At 34.7% G+C, this 18,636-nt stretch overlaps 1 protein-coding gene across 11 annotated transcripts in view; it reads left to right on the plus strand.

Moving 5' to 3' along the window:
* Lrriq1 (leucine-rich repeats and IQ motif containing 1) overlaps positions 1-18,636 on the plus strand; it is a 241,049-nt gene that overhangs the window by 102,979 nt on the left and 119,434 nt on the right. For all 11 annotated transcript variants that reach the window (XM_013518073.1, XM_013518086.1, XM_013518087.1 and 8 more), the window contains 5 exons: positions 7,641-7,730; positions 8,403-8,524; positions 9,038-9,133; positions 9,391-9,473; positions 16,471-16,572. In XM_013518073.1, the coding sequence (XP_013373527.1) occupies positions 7,641-7,730; positions 8,403-8,524; positions 9,038-9,133; positions 9,391-9,473; positions 16,471-16,572 (493 nt within the window). The remainder of the gene's footprint in view (positions 1-7,640; positions 7,731-8,402; positions 8,525-9,037; positions 9,134-9,390; positions 9,474-16,470; positions 16,573-18,636) is intronic.

The raw sequence follows: 18,636 nt of genomic DNA on the forward strand, positions 1-18,636 counted from the left end.
CCTCCTCAAATTTCTGTATTGAGCTTCCAACTCAGTTTGAGATTTTAATCCAGTTGTAGCTGTTACCCAAACTCCTTTTTGTCCCTGAAGGAAGCAGTATATGAAAATTCTGCCATCAAGAATGGCCTAAGGCTGATCTGATTGTTTTCAAGGGCCATACTGGTGTTTTCTTAAATATTGGAAGGTATATGACTGAGAATAGTGATGGGAGATATTCACAAATATCTTTATATAGCAGGTTTAGGAACTGGACATCCCAATGTCTTGATAGACTTTTTAATAAATTTACAGGAAATGATTATTAAATTGTACCAGTGACTCTAGGAAAAGCATGGCAAACCTAACATTAAGTTAAGTTTATGGTTTGGAGGAGCCCACAGGGGCATTTTTCTTGTGGACTGCAAGGATAGTTTGATAGCCAACCGATCCTTAATTTTCCCTTTCATACCTAATAGGATTTCCCTTTCATACCTAATAAGATTTAAGGTATTTTATTCAAAATCATTACGTTATTATTCTCAATCTACTTCCTAAAAATTAAGGAGTGTCAGTTAGTACCTCATTAAGGTGCTAAAAATTAAGGAGTGTCACTTAGTACCTACAAATTTGCCTTCTTTGTTGTTACTTCTTACTCATACCTAGACTTTCTCAATCTTCAAAGTTCAGGAATAAAGTAGAAGTGTGTCATTATAAAACTTAACCAAGATTAACTTGAAAAATCTAAAGTTACTTTGGGGCAGGCTGTAGCCTAAGGATGTATCAATCATGCAGACCTATGCTTGCCTTTAGAGAAAAAAATATTCACCATGACCAGGGACAGTCCAAATGGAGCCCCAATTTGTATAAACTGGTGTAGATTATTTTCTATGAATTTTTTCTTGATCATTATATTGAGAGTGGCTGATCCATTGTGGGCAGCCACATTCACTGATCATACTGCCTTATCAAGATATGTAGATGAAGTAAAAGGGTACAGTCTGACTGCCAGGTCATTGTTAAGTAGTTTTGTACATAATTCTATGATTCCAACATTCTAGAACTTGAAAAATTATGCAAACTAATTTCAGGGAAAAATTATACAAACTATTCTCTTTTTGAGACAGGGTCTCACGATGCAGTTCAGGCTGGCCTTGAGCTCACTTTGTAGACCAGGCTGGCCTCGAACTCTCAATGATCCTTCTGCCTCAGCCTCCTGAGTGCTGGGATTACAGGCATGCACCACCACACCTGGCTTATAGGTACATTTTTATGAGTCACAAATCTGGCACACATTAATAGCATCTACTTCAGAAAGAAAAAATCAAACACAATCAATGACTAGACTCCAGTTGTGAGCGTGCTTGCTGTACCCAGGCAGTTCTACAGATAACAAGCTGTAATTTGTTATTTGTAGACCCAACCAGACTATTACTACTTACAATTAGGCCTGAGCCTAAGGGTAAGTTGCATTTAAACTGAGTTGATCCAGCCATGAACCAGTTGCAAGAATTCAGTACATGCTGGGTTAGTTGATGTCTTTTCAATCAACAACTTTGATTCAGGCAGTAAAGTTCAGATAAGTTTCCCTTAGCAGGATACCTGCCCATCTTTCAGAAATGCTAGTCTATCACTGAGGCCAGACTGGCTCCAGTTTTTAATATATCCTTTCCTTTTGACAAGTGAAGCTGTTAAAGACCTTTCTAACTTGTCAGCCACTGCATCCAAAACTATTAATATAAGGTCAGAGAATCACAAGGCCTCTAAGGGATACTGATTTAGCTTCCCCAAAAGTCTAATAGGAAGTTAATGACTGCTTTTCAGAAGGAGTGCACCTGGTTGCTGTGTCAGAAACCCCGTGAATCCAGAACCACAAAGGGTGCACCTAGGCAAAAGCTGCTTCGTTGTTAGAGGTTCCCACTGACTAAAAATATCAGTCACAGCCTTGTACCATAGTTGTGGGAACACCTTTTATAATTATAAAGAGCCGAGGACAGGATGCAGGCACCTGCCTGGGAGGCCGCGTGGCTGGGGCGTGCCGGCCCTTTCAGGACCAGCTCCCAGTCTCGCAGGTGCCCTGAAAGGCAGACAGCAGGCGCTGGGGAAGCAGCACGGAGACTCGCGCCGGCCCGCGGGCAGGTCACCGCCGCATGGTCAAGAACCACCATGCCACAGAGAAGCACCGACACAATAGGCCCACCCAGAGACATACATGAACCATCCCAACATGGAGAAACCTCTGGGAAAACATGCCACATGGCAGGTCGTTCTTGGCCCTGCCCTTGAGAGCCACAAAGGTCCGGAGTCAGCGGAGGAGTAGCTGATGAACAAGGACTCAGAGAACAAGAGGATACCGACGCTCGATGACTCAGAGGTCGAGCTGACTGGGGATGCGGGAGCCATTAGAGAGCTGGAAACCAGGAGGACCTTGCACAATACCTGGTGAGACCCCCTGGAGGCCATTCTTCCCCTAACTGTGCAGGCTGCGATGGAGGAGCGAGTGGAGCTCCGGAGAGGTCTGCACCGAGACTTCATGGATTACATGGGTGCCCAATACTCAGATTCTGTAGAACCACCTTCATGGAGAAGGTACATGTCTAGGTTACCTGCCTGGGACACTTCACATCTGATAGTGCTGAGACTGACTAGTGGGCCGAGGACTTCATCCACATGTTCCTGCCACCTGTGTTGACAGTTTGGGAGAGGACACTAAGTGATTGTGGGGTCCCAGTTCTCTGGGAGGCTGGAGAGAACACCCCTCTGCTTTCTTAGATGAGAGGCATTCATAAAGCATACTTCCCTGGATCCCAGTTCAGTAGAGGGACAAACTATTCTTAAAGATAAGTTTATTACTCAGTCAGTCCCAGATAGTAGAAAAAAGCTACAAAAATGGCTTTTGCCCCAGATAGCTCACTTGAGATGTTAGTAAGAATTGCCTCCTCAGTATTTTATAGCCATGACAAGGAGGAGGCCAAGGAGAGAAAACAAAGAGACAGAGAAAAAACAGCTGCCTTTATTGCAGCACTAAGAGAAACAGACCCTAAGTCTGATTCTTGGGGCACCAAGAAGAACTTGTTGACTACATTCATCTGCTACCACTGTCAAACGCCAGGCCACCTCAAGAGGGACTGCCCTAAGAAGCCCTCTGGGCCGTGCCCTGACTGTAAAGGTGACCACTAGAGGTCAGACTGCCCTCTGAAGCAAAGGCTCCAGAACTCAAACCCCTCCTACCAGCTGATCCAACAGGATTGAAGGGCTCCAGGGCATACTCTGCCTTCTCCGTCTGGCCAGACCGTTATCTCCAAGGAGGAGCCCCATGTAATCATGACTATAGAGGAAAAAGTAAACAGCCTATTGCTGGACTCTGTTGCTAGACTCTCAGTCCTTCTTTTCAGTCCTGGCCTTCCTTCCAGTCATCACACCTCAGTGAAAGGAGTTACTGATGAGGAGGTAATCTGCTATTTTTCACAACCCTTAGGCTGTAACTACTTGTTAGGTCTTTCTTGCATATCTTTGTTTTCCTGATAAACCACTTTGAAGATACCAACATGTATTACAGTGGCCATTGATAATTTCCTACCAATCTGTCCATAACTCTGTGCTGTTTGTATTGTTCCTATGCTATTTCATAAATGGATGTATGTTTATTACTATGTGTTTCCAACAACAACCATTGAGAATAGTCAACGATTATTTAATTGATCACTCATGTATAGCTCTATTTGTTTTCTCTAGAAACCACTTTGAAGAAACCAAAGTAGAGTACAACAACCATTGATAATTTCCTACCATTTCTGTCTGTAACTCACTATTACTTGTCTATTTGTTTTCCTGAGAAGCTATCTTGAAGATACCAATAGGTAAAATAACAACCATTGATAATATCCTACCACTTTGTCTGTAATTCGATTAATCCCCCATTACTATGTTATCCTTCTTTTACTCTTTAAAATTAAAAAAAAAATTATAAAGAGCCAAAAGTTTCTCCTTGACTATGAGAGGACTGACCACTGTACTTTCACCTTCCTGGTCCCAAGAAGTGACAAACAGGCCTCATAAGTTTATACACTGCATTGGTTTAAAGGATCACATTCACAAGGTAACTGTGGCTCTGTGCTCCACTCTGAGTCTTGTCCAGATCTCACCCATCAAATCCATGCCTCTGTACCCAGTGAATGGGTACAGTGCCCTTCATGGGAAATATTTTTCTGTCTTCTCAGGTGAATAGCTATGCAAACACCCTTGAAGAGATAGGAAAACATCTGTCATGGAACCTGCAAATATGGGAGACCCACAGAGAATGGTCTCCTACCATTAAGTATCCTTTATATGTAACAGACACAGTGAACCTCGGAAATAGTGATGAATAAGACATTTTCTTGATTCTTGAGCCCACATTAAATTATACTACTTGGAAAAGAATTTGAACAATTTTAGTAAGCCTAGATCTCAATCACTGGGGAGAATTTTTGCTGGTTTTCCATAAAATATTTATAATATTTAGATAGTAAATATATAAAATAACATGTAAGTAGTTTGATGTGGCATAGTGATCTACACTGACAATATTAGGTATGAAATATTTGGCTTGTATGCACACTTATCAGTATCTGTTTTCTAATGCCATTGGCTTTTAATCTCTCAAAGCTGGATTATAGCGGAATGATTTCTTCTGTAGTCAGAAGCCAAATAATTGTATATCTGATCTAATGCTCAGCTGTGAACACAGTTACAAATACATTCAAGTTCATTTTGAAGATATAAGAAAATGTAATAGTAGTCCTCTAGTACCAGAATGTTTTCAGAGCTAAAAGATATCCAAAGGAAAGTTTTCTTAGAAATAACTAAAATTTCCATAAATGTGCAGTGGTGAGTATGACATGTGAATATACATTCTAAAAACAGTTTTATGTTTATAACTTTTGGCCAGTTCCTCCTAATACTTTGAAATTATATTTCCCTTAATGTACCAGGTAGTACCAAATATACTTATATATAAGTTTCTATTCATATAAATCAGTCTTGATGGTGACTGATTATTTTGTTTGTCACTATGTAATTACTGAAAGCATCTTTTAGTACTTTCCATTTAATCTCATTTTTTTGTGATCAATGAATTACTCTGGAATCCTATAGAAATTTGTGACCTTACATTCAAATAATAAAAACTATTTTTAAAGTGTTCTGTGCATTTAAATATCACTTAAATAAAACATGTTTTCCAGAATATATGTTAGCTTTTCAAGTATGAACAATTCTTTCACATCTGTATGACAGACAAAGAAGTCACTGTTCTGTGGGGACCTCATGCTGCTACAGAGAGAAAACAGCTGGATTTTCAAGGATTAGAGAAAAAGAGATGGTTTGGCAGGTGTTTGAGGAAACAACATAATTGTCCATATGAAAATCAGGGTAAAAGCCAGGCTCCTTGCCTGATGACACTGGTTCTTGGCTTCAGGCAGTAGTCAGGTGACCCATTGCTTTTTGTGATATGGTCTTCCGTCTCCTCAGAGCTTCTGTTCACTTTAGACCTTTGTATCAGAACCAGAACACTAATCTGATTATAGCTGATGTGCAGTGGCCTTTTCCTCCCTAGAGGATCCAGGTTTTCATTTATTTGTCATTCGAAAAATTTAGAATTGTGTCCTGAATCCTGTTTGCAATTTTGCATCAAATAGCAATTCTTTTTTTTTTTTTTAACACATCCCTCGTCAAATATATTTATCACCCATCATAAGCCAAACAAAGTGTGTTATTGTATAAGTCAGTGGGAGTTTGCTGGATTCCTGGCCTGATTTAACAAGTAGTTACCATAACAGCTTAAATATATCTCACATAAAATAGAATATCTTTGAAATTACCTTTCCCATATGCATCAAAGCAAGTGCCCTTCATGTCAACTTTCTTTAAAAATCGGACATAGTGTCATGCTTCTTTAGGCCCCTGCCCCTGAGCTACAGCCACTGTTCCTACATCTCCAAACTTCGTATTTCTCTGTAACGGTGAGAAGGAGGAACGCTAATGGCTCTCATGGGAGAGCTGCCTCTCTTTCTTTCTTTTCAATAATGCTCTATTTAGAAATACTAACATGCTAGGTTTCTTAAATGACAACAGTGTCTACTGTGTACAACATGGTTTGAAATACATTTTGGAATGAATAAATCAAGCTTGTCATATACAGTATATCAACTCTTTCATATTTTGAGGTAAGAAGGCTTAGATTTACTCTTGGCAAAGAATTATACAACATGTCTTTCCAAGTCATTCTTCCTATCTGATAGGTAGCGATCTTTAAAGCGAGTGTGTATCCTTAAACCAGATATATCTGTAATATAGATGTAATAAAGTCTACTTTGAAAGAATCTGACCAAATATTTAACAAATTTTAAAGGTACCTTATTAGCATGATGTCCAAATAACACTAACTTGATGAGATTTCCTAAGACTTAAGTGCCATTGGTAAATGTCTATCATTGCACTACTTGTGAATAATTACAATGTCTTAGTTATATCTTTCCCCAGTTTTTAAAAAAGCAGCCAATCAATTGAGATTATACACATATATTGATGGAAACTTTGCATCTCCTCAAAATATGATTCACACTAGTTTTAACTTAAAAATATATTTATCTACTTTATAATCCTTTTTAGAAAAATGAATTTATCACTTCTCTGGTCATCTTGTTCTTATAAAGATCAAAAAGGCCTACAAAACCACAGTTCATTCTAAGCTATATTACATAATCCAAATAAACAAAAATCACATATTCATGCTTTTTTTTTTTCCTTTTTCAGTACTGGACATTGAACTCGGGGTCTTCACTATAAGCTGTGTCCCAAGCCTTTTAAAAATTGTTTTTAAACTCACTAAGTTACCACTGAATTGGCCAAACTGGGTTTAACTTGCAATCTTCCTGCCTCAGCCTCCCCTAGTGCTGGGATTATAGGCATATGCTACTTTGCTCAGGTCAGATAACTGAATATTAAATATATAGTATTATTATAATTAGTTTATTTTTATTGTGCAAGAAAAGAATGAATTTGGAAATTCTATGAAACAAAGATGTTTCATGTGGAAAGGAGATTTAAAATAAAAAATTCAAACTGTAAGAAGTATAAATTTATTATTTTTTCCTTCAAACAGTTGAAATAGAGAACATTTATTGCTGTAAAATTGTTTTCCATTCATACAGAAAATTTCTGAAATTTTGCAGAAAAAATGAGTAAAGGCTAACCTGTATATACTACTTAAAGAAAATCTGATACTAGTATGAATTTTCAATAATAATGTTTGGTAGAAAACTATTGTACTTGCAAGTGAAGGGCTAAAGGATGATCTCCCTTGACTATACGCAGGGTTGGCTCAGAGACATAGTTATAAGCACGTGGTTCAAAACATGGAACAGTCTGTACCTCACTTTTTAGAACACTCAACATTCAAGTTTTCACTTCATCCAAAGCCTGAGTATGAAAGTCCTCTCCCGCCCTTTCAGGGTTTGCGTTGAACAGATGAAGATCCTCTTCTGCTGGAAAGTAACAGATTTCCTGCAAATGAAAATTTTGTTATACTTTGTCTACAGTGGTAATGGGTAAGACAAGTTAAAGGAAACTCTAACAGTTACCCAGACTAAATTTTGTACATTTGAATGTTGTTACTTTTACAGGCTGCCGTAGAGAGAGAATGGCTAGCTTTGGATTCCACCCGCTTCCCTTCACAAACACTGCTACTCTCCAACCAGCTGCACCGGCCAAAGGTAACATGTCATGGAAACTTCTGAGCACTCCATCTTTGCTCATTTCTTAGGGTTATGCTACGCTGCAGTGATTAATAATACAATTTATTGACTTGAAAAACATAATTACTTTTAGAAGCTTTTGACTTCCTCCTCGTTCCCAGATGTAATTTTTCATGTAGTTTTTCTTTCATTTGCTCCTAATTTTTTTTCTTTATTTTGGATTTCTTTCAACACTTTATTTCACAGTAGCAAAAAAAAAAAAAAAAAGGAAAGAAAGAAAATGATATGTTTCAGCTGCATATTTGGCAGTGGCCTAAAATCACTAGTTGACAGCACTTTTAAAATACAAAAATATGCAATAAGAGGGCAGCAGCTGAAGATTCTCAGTCAGAGGTCAATGGGCTGCAATATCTGTTATTTATTTGATAATCTTTGAAGTTTTTGCTTTCTGAGATTTTTAAGATCTTTGCAGTTAATCATTTTTGTATATAGTGTATGTGAGCTATTCCAAAGAGCATATTCTCCTCCACTGCAATGAAGCACATGTGTTTATTCCAGAAATTTTAATTAATTACAATTTTTAATTTTATAATTAGTCCCTTATGAGGCTGCTTAGCAATATTCACATAAAAATATAAATGCTAGACTATTCTAACTTACTTTATACAAATTTACATGTTTTTGGCAAAGATCCCTGGAACCTTGACATATGATGATACTTCACTTAACATACCAAGCCATCCAGCTCAAGCATGGCTATGTAATGAGAAAGAAAATTTGTTTTCATCAGAACACACACAATTAAGTAGCAGGTAAGCCAAAGGACTTTTCTTAGGAGATCAGCCTATGTATGACAAAAACATGATATTCCTCCCCAAAATAGTGCAATTAAGGAAAATCGATATGAATTTACTTGGTTAGAAGATGCAACATTTAATGTTTAAAAGTCATGACTCCGAGATTTTATTGTAAGAAAAGTACGTGAGGTGTGTCAAAGCAACTACAAAACTTATGTGTTGGTGAAATAATGTAATTAATTGCTGTAAGCAAGTGGATATTTAGTACTTTATAGGTAGAGATAAGGACTGGAACAGAATTCCCAGTGTTGCATTACTTTTGCAAAAGAATTGAAATATGCTTCAAGTAATTGAAATGTAAACATTTTAAATTAATGACAGACTTTTATTACTTTTCAAGATAAAGCTTTCCTGTAACTTAAATGGATTTTATTTCCAAGTTTGCAGCAACATAAGCAGCGTTTAGCTTTAAACACTGCTGATACATGTTTGTTGATTCAGTTAAAAGTCATTTATTTCCATTGCCAGATCAGAAAATAGAACATTGCCCTGGACACCTGAATCAAAGACCAGTAGGAAGAGTTTACTAAAATCTGAAAAAGAAGAAAAAATTTCAGAAGAATGGTATGTGATCTATTTTTCCCTGAAAGACTAAGAAATTAAAAGACTTGTAAATGTCCGAGGCATATATTTTATAGGATTTAAGAATGCTTTTCTTTTAATTTATGAGAAACTAAACATCTGGTTAAATTACAAGTTTCATGATTTGAATAAAATTAATTTTGATGTGATATAATTAGCATAGGTATATTTATATATATGTATGCATAACTAAATATGGTCTGTATTTTTTTGCCTTTATTAAATTTATCTTTTAATAGGGGTTTTAAGGATATTTCTACTGCTCAGCAAATGCTGAAGAGGGCACATAAAATGAAATCAAAGAAATTAAAGAAAAACTTAGGTGAGTAATTAAGGGTCTTTGACTAATAAGTTTTTTTCATATTAAAAATAAATTCTTTTAAAGTATTTTTTCAAATTATATTTAATAAGAACAGAAATGAGGCAACAGATGAATGTCTAAGATAATGATTGAAAAAGTAAATGAGAAAATGATGCTATTACATGGAATGATTTATTACACTCTTAAATATTCTTTTTGTTATTTTCCCTCCTTTTTTTGTACATTTGCTATTGATTATTTTAATAATTTCTGAAGCTCCCAGTGTAAGATCATTGTCTATTATACACTGAGAATTATCATTTAATTTCTTTCTAAATTGGTTCCTTTTGGAGAATGTTGATTCTAACAAGGACCTGCTTCATGTGCTTGCTTATTCCTTTGCATGTTTTAAATCATTTATTTATTCAATAAACTTTATACATTTATCAGTTTCAGTGATTTTAGTGAAGAATATTTCACAATATTGACATCTTGGAAAATAACCACAATTCATGTATTTTATGATTTTGAAAAATTTGGGAAACATTTAGAGGTTTTTTCTTCTATCTTCATTGCTGAACTACTCTCTGATTCATTTGTCTTTCTTTGGAGAATGAATTATTTTAGTATAGTTCCTTAATATGTGGAAGAGTTCATGAATCTGTGGCCAAGCAATAGCAAGTTATTATTCTACATCTTTTTACCTAAGACTATTTAAAATTGTTTGCATATTGCATATCACTTTCCTCTTCTCAGTTTTATAAAGTGATAAACTCATGGGTTCAATAAAAGTCATAGGACTTTTTCAAAAGCTGTGCTTTTTTTCAGCACAAAATAAAGGTAGATTTGCACTGGAATTCTATTTCCTATAAATATACAAATAATCGTCAAAAATTATTTTTATCCTTAATGATTTTTCTATTTATTATTTAATTAGTAATTCAGTAGAATTCCATTCTACTGAAACTGTTTTATGCCAATTTGATGTTAAAAATAGAAATAAAAGTAACCAAAACACTTTGATTTCCAAGGAATAACTGGTATCTAGTAGTACATCACTGAGTAGCCACTGATAAATTACTAGTGAGCTATTTTTATTTCCAAAACTGTACAAGTTTCTTTTCTTATGACTAGTGATACCTTAGTTTATACTTTCTCTTTGTGAGTAATTAATAATTTTTGTTGTTTACTAAGAATTTCTTAAATTTAAAATATTGAAGTATTAGCCATTATTAAAGAAACTATAAATAGATACTATGCTTTTAAATTTATCTTTGCCTCCTGCAGTCTTCTTTTGTAAACTACTATTACATCGCTCAGGGTTTTAGGGAACTAAATGTTCTGTGCTGGTTCTCACAGTGAAATGTTACTCCATAGCCTCATAGTATAGAAACTGTCAATTGTGAGGATGTAAAATTTAGAACAGTAAGTCTGGTAACTCCTTCATTGCTTCAGTGTATGCTTCAACTCATCTTCTGGAGTATCAAGACACAAACTTTGTTTTGGAAAATGACAAAAATTTCTGAAGCTCCCCGTGTAAGATCATTGTCAAAATATCAACATAAGAACTGATTCAGCCAATGTTAACTTATAATTGTGTCCAGCTTATAGTCAACTTTTTTCTCTATCAATCACTTTAGAAAATATTTTATCATCCTTACAGTGGCCTCCTGTGATTAAAGATGAAGAAAAGTTTATCTTTTCAAACTTGCCATATGATATTGACCCTGGAAATACATAGGTCTTAATAACAATAATGACCTTGCTTGAGTATGTTTTTGATAAATCTATATAGTAAATATGTTTTAGCAAATGATTCCATAAGCAATATATGCTTACATATAAATAATCATAGCTTCAATGACCACATGAGATAGAAATAGAAATAAAGTAAGCTTTTTTTTTTTTATCAGTCACAATGGGGCATATCAGAGTAACAAATAAAAAAGAACAACCAGCAGTCCCACTTAACAATCACATGTATAATTTAAAATTTTTGTCAGTGGTCATTAAGCATGCCCTGTTAGATAAAAATTCTAAATGGTCATTGAATAATTTTTGTGGGGATTACTCTACTTATACAAGTGTAATCCAAATTACGTTATTATTACTGCATGATTTTGAATTTCTATGTTACATTGTTGTTTTACTTTAGTTTCACTGTCTGGTTTCTCTTCAGATCAAATAAATCCTTCCCCTTTTTACTTTAGTTTCATCAAAATAACATTTGATTAATGAACAAAGCCACTTTTCCTTCATTTGTGAATACCTGTCTAAAATTTAATCACCTTTATACTCTCCTTAATCTTTTCCTTTACTCTTCCTATACAATGATATACAAATCAGAGATTTTAAAGGAGAATTAAGGTGAAAAAGATGAAAAAAAAATCAAAGGAATCCTTTCCAGTTATCACATCACATTTATTTGGTAGGTCAGTGGTATAGCACTTACATTATTTTTATCTGTGAGTAAATCATTTAAGATTCTGTGCATGGAGTTTTCTTCTTAGAGAATAAAACATGTTCCCCTGCCTTTTTCTCACTTCTACAGTTCATTCAGCTTGTACTATTCCATTACCTTACCTGAATAAGACATTAGCCATTGTTTTACAGTTTTATTCATTAATTTAATAAACGTAAATTTTAAATATTTAAATTGTGCTCAAAATAAATGTTTACTAATGAGTTGAAATCACTAGTAAACTAGTGAAATGTTCTGTGATATGTACATTTATACATGGCCAAATTGCCAAGCTGAAATTTTCTGGCCACCAGAGGACACTATTGTCCATAAAACTACTGACAGCAGCCCGTTGTGCCGGGGTCAGCAGGGGAGTGGGAGGAGGGATGTCAGGAACAGGAACTTAATTAAAGAGAACACACTGTATCTTACATTCTGACAAAGCAGCAGCATTCAAATGCCTGGTGTATTCATTCACATTCAGATTTCTGCCAAGAAAAACCATAGAACAACTTACACAGTATCAAGCATTTAATAATGTTTCTTGTATCTTTTATGTATTTTTATTAACCCAGGATTATGAGTAAACAAGATTTTGTATGATATTGTAATGAAAATAAGACAAGAGACAGATGTTCAATTAATTTAAGAAAAAAGACAGTAATGGAACCAGTTGCAGAGAGAGAGGAAGAATACTGCGGAAGGAGTTGATTCATAAAGCGAGGAGCTGAAGAAGCACGCTCAGCTCTTAGGGGAGACTCCCTTGATGACATCTGGTGGTTGAAGCTGCATTACAGAGCAGAAGGAGGAGTAGGGAAGGAAGAGTAGGAATTATTGGATGCCACAGGATCGAGTCTGGAATTGTTAGGTGTTATCACGAGTTACTCAGTTTATGTTTGGATTATGGTTGTTGTTTTTTTCAGTAAGCAAGTAATTGCTTTTTCCCTCATGATTGACATAAGCTTGAACCAATAATGACTGGTCTTGTTTGTGTGGGTTGTTTGTTTGTTTGTTTTTACTGTTCCCTCATGTATGACAGTAATTTAAGAGTTTAGGTAAGTGCACTTGGAATTTAGCTGAAATGAAGGAAAGTCTAGAATTCAGTACCTCAGTGAAGAATATGTGTAAAGTGAGAAGTTGCAGGTTTATTGAAAACATGCAAGGTCAATCACCTAAGGGTAGTGACCACTCTTGGTAGCGAAACTAAGATGAGCTGCGAGGGGGAAAGGAGTGAGTGGTTGGTTTTGCTATGGAGCAGTTCTCAGACAGGATGAGGTGTGAGTGGAGGAATTTTGGTGTAGAGGGGCTGGTAAAAAGTTTAGTGACTAAGGACAAATGGTGTCAATGTGCCTTTCCAACATTTCTCATACTTATACATAGAAAATTTAAAACCTCATAAATAGAGAAATAAAAGAGCATCGGATAGATGTTCCATAAATAACTGTTAACTGATTGAAAAACAAATTAGATAAATATTACTAATATAAATTTGACAGTGTATATGTATATGACTGTGTTTTAGTTTCTTGATTTTGTTTGTGTTGAATGTAAATTAGTTAATAGTATGCCTTAAAAATCATAACTGATCATTCAGAAAGTGGATAATAACACCAAATGTTTATATAAAATACTGAAAATAAAATTAGGATTTTAGAAACTGAAAAGGGATCAGAAGCATGGCCAAATATTGCTTATCATACAAATTATGTCACTTAAATGATATAATGGATACAAAGTATCAAATACAGCTGAAGTATGTAATAGGAACTTGGTTTACTCACCTAGGGAGTTCTTGAAATATTTTTAAAGATATATTTAAGAGCTGTTCCTGACAGTGTGCAAGCTGTGCTGAAAAAATTAAGAATTTTTCAAAAATGAAAAAAGACTCAGTGGACCTCTTTTGATGGTCACAGAGAGTAAATTCAGTGTTCAAAGCTGACTTTCCAATGCATAAAAAATGTGTCGTAAGCTGTGCTCTACAACATCCTTATCTCCTGGCTTTCTTGATAGATTTTTTTTGAGTGCAAGAATAGTGTTTTATTCACAGTGTTATTTCTAAGAACTAGCAAAATCAATTGAGTGTTCCCCCATCTTAAATTACTGTTTTTTGCTTCTTATCATTATCCCTTTGCTATTTGAACTAAGTTTTAAATCGATTTAAGATGATGCAATCAGAATGTTTTGTGATAAAAGGATATTTATAGTGTAGTGCTCTTTATATCCACCTGGGAAATAAAATTATTTTATTGAGTAAATTGAGCTAGACAAGTCTTGTAAATATTTTATATGTATTAAATTATTTGATCTTGATAACAGTATGAGGAAAGTGCTATTTTTATCCCTGTTTTACATGTTAAGACTTCAAGTTATTGAGAGATGATTATTTGTCCAAGGAGATGCCAAAGAATTTATAACCATCATTTATTTCAGTATGGTATACTGACTAAAAGCAAGGCAGTTATGGATCCATCTATTTCTTATGTATCTCACCTAATCTTACAGAAATATCTAAGGTATGGGGCTGGGGATTTAGCTCAGCGGCAAAAGCGCCTGCCTGGCAAGCGCAAGGTCGTGAGGTCGATTTCTGGTACCGGAAGAAAAGACAAAAAAAAAAAAAAAAAAAAAAAAAAAAAAAAAAAAGAGTTTAAAAGAAATATATAAGGTATTATCCAAGAATCTAATAAGTTGGGAGTATATATTGTTCCTTATGTAATCATATGTCTGTTAGAAGCTCTTTGTCAAGTACCAACACTTATATGGGCAAGAGATTTGATCCTTCACACATTTCATTAATTCCCACAGTAATACTTCAAAGCCAGTATAATTTCTAATGCACAGAGGAGGAAGCAGAGGAGGAGAGTACTTTGTTCAAACTCATACATGATAAAAAGGGAAGAAGACTCTAACCAGCTTCTGTTCAGTTGTACTATCATTACTAAGAAAATGCACAGCTATAATAGAACAGCGAGAGTAAAAGAGTAGCAGGATGGTTATAAGGTGTCACAGCAGCTTGTAAGGTAGTGCAGTTTGTTATCACATAGAAATTTGTCTTTGCTGATTGACTAATACTTCTTTTGAATATATCAATATTTCCAGTAAATGATTTAGATGATATGTAATACTTATTTTATGAAATATATACCGTTTTATTATCCTTATTGATAGCTCATATTGAATTAATATAGAAACATCTAACTATTGTAACATCTTAAACTATATATACATATGAATGCATCCAAACATTGACTGGTATTTTCCCTAGTCTTGGGAAATATAATAGCTGTAAAACATGTAAATCATATTTAGGAAGGATAAATTATTACTAATGACTAATGAAAATTATTAGTTTACTCATTCTGGAGAATAACTGCAAATACTATTCATTTTAGTTCACTATGTTCTTAAAAAAATACAGTACAATAGCATTCAATTAAAATATATAGTTGGTATTTGTAATTTAATATCTTCCTTTTCCATTTAGCATACTCAATTGTATGACACTAGATCTTCACCAAAGATTCTTAAATTCTCTGACTTTTTGCCAGATGACATAAGATGCTAAGAAAATCTATACTACTCTGAATTACGCTTTTATGTTATCCTGATAATGCATAGCTTCCCATTCTTTATTTCACCCCTGCTACTTAAATCACTACCTTCTTTTCTTTCAGTTCTTAACCAAAAACTTAATGGAGCAATACCAGGCCCAATTTTCACATCCCATGGAACAATTCATTACCAATAGAAATTATTGTGCCCCCCTTTTTTTTGTCTTTTGGAGACAAGGTCTCACTGTGCAGTTCAGGCTGGCTTTGAACTCACTTGTGTAGCCTAGACTGGCCTCAAACTCACAACGACCCTCCTGCCTCAACCTCTCAAGTGCTGGGATTACAGGCATGCACCACCACACCTGGCAATAGTACCCTTTATTTATAGTCATCTTATTTATTTTGTCAAATTAATAGTTAGATATTCCTGGCTTTAAAAATTATAGACGATGTATTCATCTTTGTCATGTAAATATGATACATTTGGGCAGAAGAAAAAGTATTTTATGTGATGAATGAAAATAATCTCTTTTTATTTGTCTCTTATCCCACTAGCTTTCTTGTTTCAATCTCCTACATTTTCATACACTATAGTTTAGCAAACAAAAAGTAGTTATATGGTTTCTCATGTAATACATTTCACCTACCTATACACTTATTAGAATTTTGCATATTCCATAAAATTACCAGGAATTTAAGACGGGAGCTAAGATAATAAATAGTAAAATATTGTCACAAATGAAGGTCATAACCAGAAAGTTTACATATAAATTTTAAACATTATTAATATGTCTTTATACTAAGTACTGGCTAGATGTTTAATCTTATAAACACAAATATATGCATGACTGATTATCTTTTGATATTATAAAGTTTGAAATAACACCATCAATTTCATAAAGCACTAAAAAAGGAAATTTTTAAGACCATCATAAAAGACATATATGGTCAGATCAAAAAAGAATGACCTACAGCTGATCATCGCTTTTGTCTTCCTCTTTTTATCTAGATCCTACTGTGCGCCTAGCAGTATTCAAAAACAGCGAACATAAAGTTTCTCTTACAAAGTCACCAAAGAAGGCACATTCCAGAAGACATGGTCACTCTGAAGGTACTGTTTAATAATGGATACAAAAAAACATAAGATAGAACATTGCAGTCAAAATGCACTTTAAATCCTCAATAACCCATAAAATACACAGATAAATATGTATAAAATATATAGTTTGATATAGTGGCACAAGTCTATAATCTGAGCACTCAGAAACCTGAGGCAAGAAGATTACCATGGGTCCAAATCCTGCCTGGACTATGTAGTGAGTTCAAGGCCAGTCTAAACTACATGGTGAAAGTCTCTCTCAAAACAAAACAAAACAAAGCAACAAAAGGACTCACAGAGTGGGAAAAAAAATTTTAGCCAATTGTCCTTCAGACAAAGAACTTCTATCTTAAACCTGTAAGGAACTGAAAAAAAACTCAGACTACCCCAAATTCAAAGACTCAATCCAAAAATGGGCATTTGAGATGAATACACACTTCTCAGATAAAGAAATACAAATGGAAAATAAATATATGAAAAAATGAACATCATTGGTCATTTAAGAGATGCAAATTAAAACAACACTAAGATTCCATCTCACCCCAGAAAGAATGGCTATCATCAAGCAATCAACCAATTATAAATGCTGGAGGGGCTGTAGGCATAAAGGAACCCTTCTCTACTGTTGGTGGGAATGCAGACCAGCGCAACCACTGTGGAAATCAGTATGGAGATTCCTCAAAAAGGTAGGACTAGAGGTCCATTCATCTCAGCTATTCTCCTTCTGGGTATCTTCCTGGAAAAATTAAAAACATCATACCACAGCAATATTTGTGTACCCATGTTTATAACAACACAATTTGCATAAGCATTAATAGCTTGGAGGCTGGGAATTTAGCTCAGCAGCACAGCACCTGCCTGGCAAGAGGGAGGTTGTGAGTTCAATTCCTGGTACCGGAAAAAAACAAACAAACAAAAAAAGCATTAATAGCTAAATCTTGGACACAACCTAAATGCCTGTCAACCAAGGAATGGAGAAAAAAAGATGTGGCATTTTTATACAATGGAATACTATTCAGCCATAAAGAAGATAATCTTGAGACTTTTATAGGTAAATGAATGCAACTTGAGACCATACTCATAAGTGTAATAAATCAGACTCACATGTGTAAACATGATATTATCTCCCTGGTGTGAGAAATTGAAAGAGTAAATAAGGTCTAAAATGTGTAATAGATGTTGTGAAATGGGAAGGAAGAAATTGTTTAACAGGAAAAAGGAACTAGAATGAGAGAAAGGGAAAAGGAAAGGAGAAAATCAAGTTAGCTATACTATCACTGTTTCTTAGTTCATGTGAAAGAAGGGTTCGTGCTAACATCGACTGGAGCATTTTTTATGACCCTGTCTTGTACTCTAAGCAGCTACTTTGAAGGTGACAATATGCAATGTATTAACTTATGTTTTTCTCCTATTATTTTTCTATGAAATTCTTACCTTTTTTCAAGAAAATAAAAAATGAATAAAAGTGAAAATATAGCTCTTAGAGCTAAGATCTGACACTTAAATAAGTACTCAAAAGAAGAGAGGAACAGGTAAGAAAGATTGTTACAGCCAGACTTGGTGGCCCACGCCTGTAATCCCAGCACTTGGAGGCTGAGGCAAGAGGATCGTTGCAAGTTTGAGACCAGCCTGGGCTACAAAGTGAGCTCAAGGCTGGCCTGACCTGCATAGTGAGACCCTGTCTCAAAAAGACAAGAAAAAAAATGTGAATATTGCATTAAACACTACAAGTAATACTCTGGAATTTTAAATATTTCACAGTATTTAAAGGTTGCCCAACTCATTTTCATAGTGAAGGACTGGTGTATCTAAGTGGCAGATTATATTTCAAATTTTAACATTCCAAAGTTATGTCCTTGCTTTATTAAATAGAAACATATAAATGCTATATTGTAGCAAACATGACTTAAAATAATTTGCTGTTTGTTTTCTATTCATTATTAAAATTTTTAGTTTTACCTATACTTTTGAACAGTAATTTCTAATAGAAATAATAGACTCAAATATATTTGAATGGAAATGAACTGTTTAGGAATTTCAATATTTTATCCTTTATAAATTTTAAATAAATCCTGA

The sequence above is a fragment of the Chinchilla lanigera genome, unplaced genomic scaffold (genome assembly GCF_000276665.1).
Source record: "Chinchilla lanigera isolate Chin_1 unplaced genomic scaffold, ChiLan1.0 scaffold00004, whole genome shotgun sequence".
NCBI lineage: Eukaryota > Metazoa > Chordata > Mammalia > Rodentia > Chinchillidae > Chinchilla > Chinchilla lanigera.